General features: G+C 46.4%; 1 protein-coding gene across 1 annotated transcript in view; it reads left to right on the top strand.

The window, feature by feature from the left end:
* Positions 1-13,493, top strand: part of LOC123769138 (putative leucine-rich repeat-containing protein DDB_G0290503) — a 273,502-nt gene that overhangs the window by 204,471 nt on the left and 55,538 nt on the right. The window contains 1 exon segment of the mRNA XM_069316913.1: positions 7,965-8,117. Coding sequence (XP_069173014.1) covers positions 7,965-8,117 — 153 coding nt within the window.

Here is a 13,493-nt window from a genome sequence, read left to right on the forward strand (position 1 = left end):
AGGCAAGACCAAGGAAGCGCAGGAGCTGCTTCCTGGTGGTAGGCTGTGGATACTGTTGGATGGCTTGAGTGTGTGAGTCTAACGGAGCTATGCTGCCACTCCCAATAACATGACCCAGATAACGCACTTTACCTTTCGCGAAAGTGGACTTGCCCAGGTTGATGGTGAGGCCGGCTGTCAGGAGCTTGGAGAACAGACGTCGCAGCTGGAGCAGATGTTCACTCCAGGAGTTGGAGGCTACGACGATATCGTCCAGGTAGGCGTATGTGTTATCCAAGCCCTGGATGACACGGTTGACAGCTCTTTGAAAGGTGGCCGGGGCATTACATAGTCCGAAAGGAAGGCGTTCATATCTGAAAAGTCCAAAAGGAGTGATGAAGGCAGATATCTCTTTAGCGCGCTCCGTTAGACACACTTGATAGTACCCCTTAAGCAAGTCCACTTGGGACAAGTACTGGGCACTACCAATGGCATCAAGGATGTCATCTATCCTTGGCAAGGGGTAAGCATCCTTGACAGTGACAGAGTTCAGTTTACGATAGTCAGTGCACAACCGCACCTTACCTTGGGGTTTGGGCACCAAGATACAAGGTGAGGCCCAGGGGGACTCACAAGGTGTAGCCAGTCCATGATCCAAGAGGTATTGCACCTCAGCACGCATGACTTCCTTCTTGCTCGGGCTGATTCGGTAGAAGGGTTGACGAATCGGCCGGGTGTCGGGGAGCAGTTGGATGTCGTGCTGGGTAACATTACACTCTTGGGGATCATCTCGGAACAACTCTTGATGTTCTCTGAAGATCTTGACGAGAGGTGCACTATGATTATCCTGAAAGTATTTGGGAAGATCATTAAGGATTTCGGAATTAGAAAGCGCTGACTCCTTGTCAGTGCTTTCGGGAGGAGAAGCTGGGAAGGTCTCACTGTGGATGTAGGGTTCTGTGAAAGTAGAATAGTTAGTCAAGACAGTGGGAGGAGTACCATTATATTGCTTCAGGAGGTTGACGTGGCACAGCTGGGTCTTCCGCCGCCTATCTGGAGTCTCTATGACGTAGTTGTTGTTGTTCCTGCACTCTTTGACGCAGTAGGGTCCTGAAAATCTGTTTTGTAAAGGTGAACCTGGGATAGGGAAATAGGCAAGGACGAAGTCTCCCGGCTTGAATTTTCTTACTTTGCTGGTCTGGTCGTAATGTCTTCATTCTCACCTGGGCTTTCAATAGATTATCATGGGCAAAGCGGTGGACTCTCTCTAGAATGTGTTGAAGGTTTTGAAGAAACTGGGGCACATTCTGATGCTCACTGAAGGTGGCATCTCTGAGAGAGTCTTTGAAAGCCTTAAGGGGAGTACGGCACTTACGGCCGTAGAGCATCTCATAAGGAGATACTCCTAGGGACTCATTGGGGAGACTTCTGAAAATACACATTATTAGGTCAATCTGCTTATCCCAATCCTTTGAGGTTTCACTACAAAACTTTTTCAAGAGTGCTTTGATGGTCTGATGACTACGTTCAAGAGAACCCTGTGAAGCAGGATGATAGGGGCTGGACAATACCTGTTTGATGTTGAACTCCTCCAGTGTCCTTTTGAAGAGATCACTGGTGAAGTTGGTACCACAGTCACTTTGAATCTCCCTGGGAAATCCGTATTGAGTGAAGATCTTCAATAGATGTTTTATAACCGTAGCAGCCGTGATGTTCTTCACTGGAACTGCTATGGGAAATCTGGTGGTAGGACACAGGATGGTTAGGATGTAGGCGTTACCTGAACTGGTCCGAGGTAAAGGACCGACACAGTCTATTATGAGTCTGTGGAAAGGTTCCGCAGGCACCTGTATGGGAATCAGTGGTGCTCTGGGAATGGAGACATTCGGCTTGCCTGCCATCTGACATGTATGACACTGTTTTACGTACTGTTTGACGTTATTTACCATACCTGGCCAGTAGTAGTCTTGACGAATCCCATGGTAAGTCTTGTTGAAGCCGTAGTGGGAGAATGCTCCGTGGGCCAGGTGTAGAATAGTGGGCCGCAGGCTGGTGGGAATCACAAGTTGTTCGATGTTGGCCCAATCGTCCTCCTTCAGTTTACTGGGTCTATATCTGCGGTAGAGCAAGTCGTCCTCTAGGAAGAACCCAGGAATACTGTCGGGTTGAGTCTCGGCCTGGAAAAACAATGGTGTTAAAGTAAGATCTTCCCTCTGCAACTTACGGAACTCCAACTTGGTCAGATGCGGGGGTAGTTTCTGAGGGTCTTGAGGGACAGCGGTAGCAGTAGAGTCAGCTGGCTGTGGACGTGCGGCTTGTGCACGGGTGGTCACGAGAACCGGAGGAGAAACTTCATCACTCTCTTGAACCTCTGCTGGAACATACTCTAGAATAAGGTTTATTGGCACAGAGTTACACACCTGGGGTTTGTCCATGACGATGAGGTTGGTCGGTTGCAGGTCTTCTGCCCAGTCGTTGCCTAGGAGAAGTTGCACTCCAGGCATGGGAAAAGGCTTTTCCCTGACGGCGACTTGGACTTCCCCGTTCACGTAGGGACAATCCAGGTGGACTCTGGCGAGAGGGTATGGAGTGGTAGCAGTGAGGTCAGTGATGAAGACGGTTTCTCCGGTGTAGACGATGTTGGGCACAGCCGACTTCAAGATGATCGATTGTAGAGCCGCTGTGTCCCTCAAGATCTTCAATTTGAAACGTCCCTCCGGATTTGAACCGTTGGCAGAGACAGTTCCAGTATACAGGTGGTTACTGAAAAGAGAAAGATCATTAACATCAACACCAACATTCATCACAGGCTTACCGGACTTAGGAGGAGTTGGTTTGGGTCTTTGTTGGTCAGTGGTTCCCTTGTATTGAGACTTACCACACTTGTCTATGGTATGTCCATAGAGTCTACAATACTTGCAGTACAGTTGTGAACCAGCTTGATCGGGGCTCACCTTCTCGTAACTGTACCACGACTTCTTACTGGAGGATGGTTCAGGTGTCAGCCGGTGGATGAGGCTGTAAGTGTCAGCCGACTTAGCACACTTCAGGTAGTCGGTTTCTTCTTTATCTGCTAAGTAGAGGCGGACAGGAGGTGGCACACGTCTCAAGAATTCTTCAACAAGCATCAGGTTGACGAGTTCTGTAAAAGTAGAGACATGTGCTGCTTCCAGCCATTTCATGAAATACCTCCGTTTCGTGTTGGCAAACTCGAGGAAGGTAGTGGTACTTGCCTTCAGGTGGTCACGAAATTTCCTTCTATAACTTTCGGTGGAAAGTAGGTAGGCGTCCAACACTGCTTGTTTCAGAGTGTAGTAGTCAGTCTCAGACGCCAAAGTACTGAGTGTGACTGCAGCTCTACCTGTAAGATGGACTCTGAGAAGTGTGGCCCATTGGTCGACAGGCCAACTGAGTTGATTAGCAAGGGTTTCAAAGGTGGTAAAGAACACATCAACTTCTGCTTCTACAAAGGATGGCATTAACTTACTTGCATGTGATATATTAAAACTGACGGGAAGATTGGCAGTAGCTTGTTGGCGTTGAGCGAGGTGTGAAGTTTCCAACGTGTATTCTCGTTGACGACACTCAAGAGCCAGAGTCGCTTGTTGCTTGTCATGTTCACGTTGCATTTCCAACTCGCGTTGTTTGGTTTCAAGCCGTATGCGTTCCCGCTCCTGGAGTAAGGCAATCTCACGTTCTTGTTCTTCCCTTCGTATGGCAGCTGCTCGTTCTTGTTGTTCACGTTCAATCTTGGCCAGCTCTAGTTTGAGTTTCATCGTTGCCAAGTCAGTTTTATCTGCAATATAGTAAGTTTCATGAATTTCAGAGTCTATCTTACCTTGCTCTAAATAGTAATCCAGCAACAGGTTGTATAGGTCATTTTTGTTGGCTTGGTAGGGAACTTCTAGTTGATACTCATGTGCAAGAGTTTGTAATTCAGTCCTCTTGGCACGACTTAAAGTCCCTATTTCACCTGCTGGATTTGCACGGAAAGCTTGGAGACGAAACATGGTGAAATTAGCAAATAAAGGTACACGAATATTCAATAGTGAATGTCAGAAACAGGACAACGTGGCAACTGGCACCTATCCTGTGAGATCTTTAACAATTAAAGTTAAGTGAAAGATATTAAATGATTAAATTAAATCAAGGGCGCAGGAAATCTTGTACCCGGTACTCATGTAAGAGGATAAGGGCAAGAAAATCCTACTAACAAATGAAACAGAGTTTCGAAAACAAATGAAACAGTTAAATGCTTCAAAAGTAAAATTGGTAGTCCAAGGATGTAGGCATACCTTGCCAAGTCTCTATAGGACATAAAGCAAGTTTTTCCTACTGAATTTAATATGATACTTACAGAATTAGCGAACTTTTGTGCTCTGAAAAAATAAGCTAATTCCCTACCGTTGTATGTATCATCATCTCTGACTGACGTGTAGGGGTGCGAGGTGTCAACTGGTGACGAGAACTGCTGCTGAGGTCCCAATTCAGCAACTAAAGTTCGAGCTAGAGGAACTATGGCCCTCTTTGTCCTCCTACAGTCAGATTGCAGAAGATTGGGTACTCTTGACCCGGGGCAGACCACAGTACCAGGGTACCAATATGATGATCTGTCAGAATGAGAAATATTCAAGGGACATAGATGGTAAATACGAGTAATAACACGGAGGGAGAGATGACCAATTAAGAGTATGACTGCGGCCTACAGTCACCACGTAATCCAAAGTTGTCTCACCTTCACTATATGTTACTCTCGTAATGCACAATACACCGCACCTTATAAAAAATGAAATTGAATGAAAAATAGTAAAGCTACGTTAACAAAGTTAAATACGCTTACCATAAATTACCACTTGGCACCAGTACCTGAGTGAAGCTCCTAGGACAGGCCCCCATATAACTATGTGACGAGGCCATACCCCTAGCCTTAAACAGCCGAACACCAACGCGTTACCGTCACAAAATATATATATATATATATATATATATATATATATATATATATATATATATATATATATATATATATATATATATATGTATATATATATGTCGTACCTAGTAGCCAGAACTCACTTTTTGGCCTACTATGCATGGCCCGATTTGCCTAATAAGCTAAGTTTTCCTGAATTAATATATTTTTTCTAATTTTTTTCTTATGAAATGATAAAGCTACACATTTCATTATGTATGAGGTCAATTTTTTTTTATTGGAGTTAAAATTAACGTAGATATATGACCGAACCTAACCAACCCTACCTAACCTAACCTAACCTATCTTTATAGGTTAGGTTTGGTTAGGTAGCTGAAAAAGTTAGGTTAGGTTAGGTTAGGTAGGTTAGGTAGTCGAAAAACAATTAATTCATGAAAACTTGGCTTATTAGGCAAATCGGGCCTTGCATAGTAGGCTGAGAAGTGCGTTCTGGCTACTAGGTACGACATATATATATATATATATATATATATATATATATATATATATATATATATATATATATATATATATATATATATATATATATATATATATATATATATATATATATATATATTATATATATATATATATAAATAATATATATTTATATATATATAAATAATATATATTTATATATATATAAATAAATAAATAAATAAATAAATAAAAATACTCTCACACAGTGGTGCCTCGGTTAATGAATTTAATCCGTTCCGGCACTGAGCTCGCCTTGCGAAACAAATTTCCCCATTTAAAATATTGGAAATAAAACTAATGTTCCACTATCAAAAAACATCAGTATGATACTTGATTTGTTTTATTTTTTATAGAAAATAGAGCAGCCTACCTGACATACACTGATCAAACCTTTTGATGCTGCCTTCTTTTTCAATTTTTCATATTTTTTTTTTTTTTTTAAGACAAAAAAAATCAACTTTGCAACATCACAGCAGTCACCCCTTTACATTCCAGCCTCATTAGCATCTTTTATAAAAAAATCATTGATTTGTATGGTTGGAGGCATCGGAGAATTTGTAAGAGCCAGCGGGAACGCTAGGAATCACCACATGGTTTTCTCATTAACCGAGCGTAAGCTCGTCAATCGAGACAAATTTTCTGTGAGTGGATTGCTCATAGATGGAGCTGCTCGTCACCTGAGGTTCCTCTGTATGTTTAAAATTTAACTAACCCAGTTTTTTAAGAAGTTTTTCTTTATCGATTTTTCTCTTAGTGTACTATTTAATGGTTGTAATATTGCTTTGTATCTAAATTTAATTTAAACTTCTTTGTCTGTTGTTGTCTTCCATTAGAGAAAGACTGTTCAATTATATATTTTCATATTTTTCCTGTATTGGTGTTGGAAGTTTGAGAATTGGAGCAATGGCTCGAATGAACTCTATATGACCATAAATATTGTCTGCTAGTTGAGCTCAACTGTTTTCCCAAGGTGGCAATTTTGTTTTTCCTCTGCCTATTGTCGGTTATATATATATATGATCTCGAGAGTTACCTTGACCCCCACAGATTCATTCAGCACCGCTCCTGTGCCAGGTAAGTGCACTTCGGGCTCACCGTAGCCCATGCTACTTGCCTCGCTCCTGTGCCAGGTAAGTTACGGGCTCACCATAGCCCGAGCTACTTGGAACTTGTTCTGAGTAGCTGAATCTATAACAACAACAACAACAACGAATAATAACCCATGGGAGACATCTCCCGTCATGCAGGGTGCAGTCGCACCTCCACAGATCTCCAGTATCAGCTCTCGATACTAGTAATGGCTCAAAAGGGCTACCACTTACAGGGTTATTCATGCCAGTGCGACCTTTTGTGTGGCTTAATCTTCATCTATCAGTTACCTTGAGATCACAAGGAGATGGTAACACTGCCTGCCCACTCCCTCTTCAAACTTTACCTGGTTCAGTTTGAATGGTTTTGGGGAGGTGGGGGAAGCTCCAGAGTTTGGAGCTTCAGCCAAACTCTGTTTTTCAGGTCATAGGAAACCAGGAGTGTCAACACGGGCACTTAAACACCCTGCAAATGTTGACTGGTGTATAGATGAGAATAAAGCCTGAAAAGTTGTGTGTTCACTGCAAATAAAGAGAGCAGGCAGAACTATTATTGTCCTTTCTCCTCACCTTTTACCCATTGGGACAATACTCCAACAATGTGCTAGTGATGCAGATACAGTGTTTAGACCTCATAAGAGATTCAGTGCATTGGAATTATAGTGAAATTCATCCTCCTTGATGCTGTAGTTACAAATAAGTACTGTCTTATGTGGACAATCGTACAAATATCAACATGGTGGAAAAGTAAAAAAGTAGAATATGGTACTATTCATTTTATTGTAGTCTGGGAAAAATAAAGCTTGAATCCAAACTTAAATATTATTAGGCCTAGTATAATACATATACGTACTATATTAGGCCTAGGATCGTTAGGTTAGGTTTCATTAGCTATATAGTGAAACTTTTCTAGCTTGTCCAAATTCAATAATACAAAAGTCTACTTTTTATTGGTCCATCATATGCATATTTGTACGATCAACAACACTGTTACTATAAGTACAGTGCTTTAATTTTAAGAGAATGGACTGTATAATGACTTATTTTCCATATATTAAAGAAAGATTTGAAAATGTTAGAGACCAACTCTGACCACCAGCATGGTCCACCCAGAATGGGGTGTTTCATGACATTCAACACTGGGTTTTTATGTATTCATCATGTGTCAATGAAATCTAGCCTATAGTGGTAATATTTTCAATTCTTGTTCTAGCACAAAATCATACCAGAGGAATTAAAAATGCTATGATATGAGAGCAATATGATTGTGATTCAAGAAAGCTAGTGATATGGGAACACAGCAAATGCTTGACAACGTATTACCCCTCCAGGGCATTGTTACTCTTACGTATATCCAAATGAATTATGGCTTAATTTTCATATAATTAATTTTTTTGGGTGTTGAGTACAACCTGACTCTAATTTTACAATACTATAAATAGGTTGGACGATGCAACCCATTGGAAGAAGCCCAATGGAAGAGATTGTCTGAACTCCAGAGACGAAACTCGCTCTATCCTCCTCATATGCGTTCTGCATACCCAGCCGAGATGCAATCTATACCTCTACAAAACTTTGAAGATGATAAGTTAAGAGTAAGTATTGCATTGATGAATTTTATTCCACATTTTACTACTTGTACTTTCAGACACCAGCTAGGAAAAAAAATGATTAGCACTTTTATGTTTAATAATTCTATGTATTTATTTCTACTGAATTAGATATAAATTTCCCAGGGAAGGGTGGGGGGGGGGGGTTTCCTCTCGGTCGTTGGAAGCTAAGGTGATGGAAAATGGTAGATAAACATCTCGGTCATTTAGGTAGGTCAGCACTCTGATTTCCTGGAGTAGAATCTCTTGAAGGATTTCCCAAGACAGTCTGGGGAAGATCCTGGGTACAGGGTTTGACCTGAAAGTGGGAAGTGAGGGGGGGAACCCTACCATAAATTCCAGTCAGTACCCAAACTGCAGGTGGATGGAGACGCTTGTTGGTTACTCAGTTTACCCAATTCTCAAGATGATGATCTACAGGTACAGGCGGCGCAGGCATTGCATGCTCGTTTTAGGTTATTGCATCGCGCTAGGTTGGTTGCTCACCCAGATGCCCCGAGGCTGCCCCGTTTTACTTATAGGGACCCGGACTTGGGGGGGGGGGGGTCACTTCGACCTTGGTTCAGTCCACACCTCGTCCTTTCCCTGCTGTGGTGCATCGTGATCCCCCCCTCCCCCCTCCTTCCTGCCTCTAGCCCCGAAGCATCTGAGAGTTTCGGGGTCGGGGCAAGGTTTAAATGGTCTCGAGTCTCGGGGGATGCCCCTTTCGGTGTGGTGACGGAGGCATTCGAAGTCCGATATCCCTGCTGAAGCCTCTGGGTCTGAGCAGTGGGCCCCCTTCTGTTTCTCTTTCGTTCGTTCTCTTTCTGGGTCCGTTATGAGGTTCTGGAGTCGTCCTGGCTGGTGGACTGTGCTGTTTTTGCTTTGGAGGCTTGGCATTCTTTCTGTCATTCCCGTTGCAACCCGTTCTCGCAAATTTAATAAGTCAATATTGACTTATTAAATATGTGCATAGATGACATACTTAACTTAATAGTTTCCCTTGAAAAGCTTCATAGAAAACACCGACCTTACCTAACCTACTTAGTATGTTAAGATAAGCATCTTATTGCTTCGTAATCACAATTATTACCTAACCTATACCTATAATAGGTTAAGTAACAATTGTAATTACGAAGCTATAAGATGCTTATTTTAACATACTAAGTAGGTAAGGTAAGGTCGGTGTTTTCTATGAAGCTTTTCAAGGGAAACTATTAAGTTTAGTATGTCACCTATGCACGCCACTAATAAGTCAATATTGACTTATTAAATTTGCGAGAACGGGTTGCATTCCCACACGCTTGAAGTGGCGGGAGGTCTCGGTGGTTCAGGTTTTTCTGGGGGGTGACCTTGAGCACCTCATTGAGTGCTTGTTTGCTCCTGCCCTTTCCCGGGATGTTGGCGTTCGGCAGTTCCATGTACAGGTTCCCTCCCAGTCGGCTGCGCAGGTGGCCGAGGACTTGCGTGCCCTGGGACCTCCTGGAGCTGTCTTTGGACTGATTTGGGAGAGGATGTGGGCGCGCTTCGGGGCCATTCCGGGGTCCGGTGCCTTGTGCTCGGAGGTGCGCGCAGCGTCTGCCTTGTTGAAGCTGTTTGCAACGATCTTGATGGGATGCGGTTTCCCTGTTCTACACTTCCCGACTCGCATGTCGGCAGGAGGTGCTTGCCTCCTCTTTGGAATCAGCCTAGGCCCTGGCTCTTAGGATATCTTCGCCCTTTTGTCCTTTGCTTTTTGCTCCGGCCGTGGCACAGTATATTCAGGCTGCTTCGGCCAGTTGGTGTCCTATGTTTGACTTGTTGGTTCTCCAGAGGTCCTGGGTGGCCTTCCCGGGGAGGTCGTGCCAGGGCTCGGGGTTCCACTCGTCGTGGTAGGCCACTGGTGCCAATTTCGGGTTCGGCTCTGCCTTTGGACTCTCCTTCGTCTAGTCGGCATGGTGCTCGCTCCATGCAAGGTTCTGGGTCTTGTAAGGGGTATCTGCCCTTTCGCGGTTCGCCCTATTGACAGGGCAATGGGTAGAAAGCTTGCACTGTTTGCTCACGCCTGGTCCCACAATTTGTGGGCGTTTTGGGTCATTTCCTTCGACCTACAGTGGCGATGGGTGGCCCCTCCTCCTTCGGGGGATTCCAGGCTGGCGGGGCAGGCCTCTTCTCCTGCGCTCCGTCACGTTGTCTTGGAGTGGGTTTGCTTGGGTGTCGTCAAAACGACGTCATCCCTCAGATGGGTTTCTGTCTGTTTCTAGTGCTGAAACAGGACTGTTTGGACCTGAGGTTCGTTCTGGACTTGTCCCATCTGAACCCCTGGGTTCATTGCCACCTCCTTTCGGATGACTACGCTGTCTCAAGTTCGGCTCCTGTTAGAGCTGGGTTCTTGGATGGTGTCCCTGGATCACCGGGACGCTTATTGGCACGTCCTGATTCATCCGGGGTTCAGGGACTGGCTCAGGGACAGGTGTGGGGCGTCAAGGTTACCGCTTTCGTTGTCTCACGTTCTGGTCGAATCTGGCACTTCTCGTGTTCACATGCCTTACGCGGGTCGTCGTGGCCCATCTGCGTATGTTAGGTGTTCAGGTATTGGCCTACCTCGACGACTGGCTGGTTTGTGCTCTAAGTCGGTCCAGTTGTCTGCTAGCCAGGGATTTGGTGCTTTCCCAGCTCGCCGGGTTTGGGTTCTTGGTGAACTGGGGAAGTCCCATCTGGTTCCCTCCCAGGTTCGGTTGTGGCTGGGTCCTGTGTGGGACTTTCGGACCGCTTCCTTGTCTCTTCCTCAGGGTCTCTCCTCTGGCTGCAGTCTCGCTTGCGCCTGTTCCTGGAGGGGGGGGGTCCCGGGTCACTCGGCGGTTGCTCGAGGGTTTGTGCGGAAGCCTGAATTCCGCGATGATGGTCTACCCGTCGGATGGGGTTTGGCTTCGTCGGCTGTTCTGGTTCCTTCGGGGACGTCCCTTCCGCATTTCTCGCAATCACCGAGTTTGAACCCCGGGGGCCCCTTGCATCGGCTGCTGCGTTGCCGGCTTCCTCTTCCCGGTTTTTCGGGGTTCAGTGCCTTGGCGCCTACCCGAGCCCTCGCTCGATGTGTTCACGGACACTTCGTCTCTCAGCTGGGGCTTTGTGACCAGTGCTCACCAGGCAGACCAGGGGTGGTGGGGTCCGTCCTTCCATCTAGCCCACAGCACGGTGTGGAAGTTCGTGGCGGTGTGGCTTACTCTTCGGAAGGTTCAGGTTGCCCGCAGATCGACGAACCGGCTCCATTTGGACTGCTCCTCTGTAGTTCATTGCCTGAACCGCGGGGGTTCAATGCGGTCCTTGGCTCTTTGGCGCCGGTCGCTTCGGGTGACTCGTCTGCTGAGTTGTCGGGATTTGGCTCTCCTGGCTGTTCATGTGTGGGGAGTGTCCAACGTCTTGGCCGACGGCCTGTCTCGTTTCGTTTCCCTATCCACGGAATGGACAGTTGATGCCGACTCCTTCCATTGACTCTGCCAGACGTTCGGGCATCCCGAGGTGGACCTCTTCGCGTCAATGTAGTCATGGCGCTTCCGACAGTATGTGGCGCCCTTCCCCGATTGCAAGGCCATCGGGGTCAGTGCCTTTCGGCAGGACTGGTCGAGATGGGGGTTCCTGTGCCTCTTTTCCCCGGTCCAGCTGTTACTCCTTGTCCTGACTCACTTGGAGATCTACCAGGGGAGGGTAGTCCTCTTGGCCCTGTGGTAGCCGGCCCAGCCGTAGTTTCAGGCACTGTTTGCCGGTGTCCGAACCCGGAGGTTTTTCTGCGGCTGCGCCTCTTCCAACAGATTGACCCGGTGCATCACGTGGCTAGTTCGATCTTCTCCTCGAGTCTATGTATGGTCTTTTTGACTCGGGTTTATCTTCATCTCTATGGAGATCAGGTGGCTTCTTTGTTCGTGTCCCTTTTGTGTGCTTTTTCTCGGCGGCAGTACGAGGTCTCCTGGGGGTCCTTCCGGTTCTCTTTACTTCTTCGTCGTTTTGCTTTGCTTTCTGTTTGGGTGGTGGTGTCCTTTCTCTCTTTTGTTCCAGGACCGTCACCTTATGTCTAACACTGTCGCCTCATATCGTGCGGCGCTGGCGGAGCCCCTTCAGCTTGCTTTCGGTATTGATGTTACTTCTGCACAGTTTCGCAAGCTGTCTCGTCCATTGTTTCACCTCCGGCCTGCTCATGCACTGCCTGAGCCGTCCTGGTCTTTGAACAGAGTGCTCTCTTTTCTTCCTTCTCCTCGGTTTGTTGTGGCCCCTTCGGTTCAGGATTGTTTTTCCAAGGCTCTCTTTCTGTTGGCATTGGCCTCAGGGGGTTGGGTTGGAGAGCTTCATGCTCTTTTCTGGCACAGGGGTTTCCGCTCCTTTGGTCTTCGTGATGGTTTTGTTCGGTTGCAGCCATCTCCTTCTTTTCTGGCAAAGATTGAGACAGCTGCTTTCCGGAGGGGTCCCTGGGTTGTTGATGCTTGGTTGGTCAGGCCGGGGATGCATCATGTTTTGTGTCCGGTTGCGGCTCTTCGCTGTTATTTGCACGCCACGGCTTCTGTGTCTGGGGACGTGCTTTGGGTTGATCCAGTTTCCTGTTCGCGGGCGAGTCTCTCCTAGGTCGTCCGCAGAGTTCTTGCGGTCTATCCCCGATCCCATGTCGTCCGTAAGTTCGCTGCTCCTGCTCCTGCTGTCATCTTTGGCAACATGTTCTGGGCCAACATTCGGGCACTGGGCATTTGGCGGTTGAACAGGGTCCTAGCTGCTTGCTACCTGGTGAATGTCCCCGGGTCTCGTCAGGCCTGTGTCGCTTTGGGTCGGCGGTTGAAGCCAGTTGTCTTGCCTTCGAGTTGAGGAGTGAGCAGCGACCACCTCCCAGGTAAGTCCCTATGTTTTTCCTCTGTGGGTAGTTAGCTCCGGGAAGTCAAAGGGGCTCCCCCCAGAAAACCAGCGTTGAATGTAATGAAACGCTATTTTCTGGGCGAGACCTGGAGGCTCCCCGGCATCCCTCCCTCCCTCCCTCTCTCCGGTCGGCAGTTTTTCACGTGTTTTGACATCCAGCCTAAGGACTGATGGGTGGATAGCCGGTGCAGAGGATCTGGGGCTTCCCCTTCCCCCTCCCGGGGAGCTACACGGTCAGCGGCGCGGCGGTGTGAGACGTCATGCTCGTCATGCCCATCATGCCACGCTGGTTTTATGTAATTATTTATATTGAACTATAATTCTAAGTGAACTGTATTTTAGACTCAGCCTGCCAGGTTTCACCTGAGCACATAGTGGAGGGGTTGATAAATGTACACAGCTTATCCCACAATTGGTGGTAATAAATAAGCTGTATACATTTACTGTTAATTTTATATAAATTATACCACATATGGTGGTCAATAACAAACTACAGTATTTGTTAGT

Source organism: Procambarus clarkii, chromosome 86 (genome assembly GCF_040958095.1).
Source record: "Procambarus clarkii isolate CNS0578487 chromosome 86, FALCON_Pclarkii_2.0, whole genome shotgun sequence".
Lineage (NCBI taxonomy): Eukaryota > Metazoa > Arthropoda > Malacostraca > Decapoda > Cambaridae > Procambarus > Procambarus clarkii.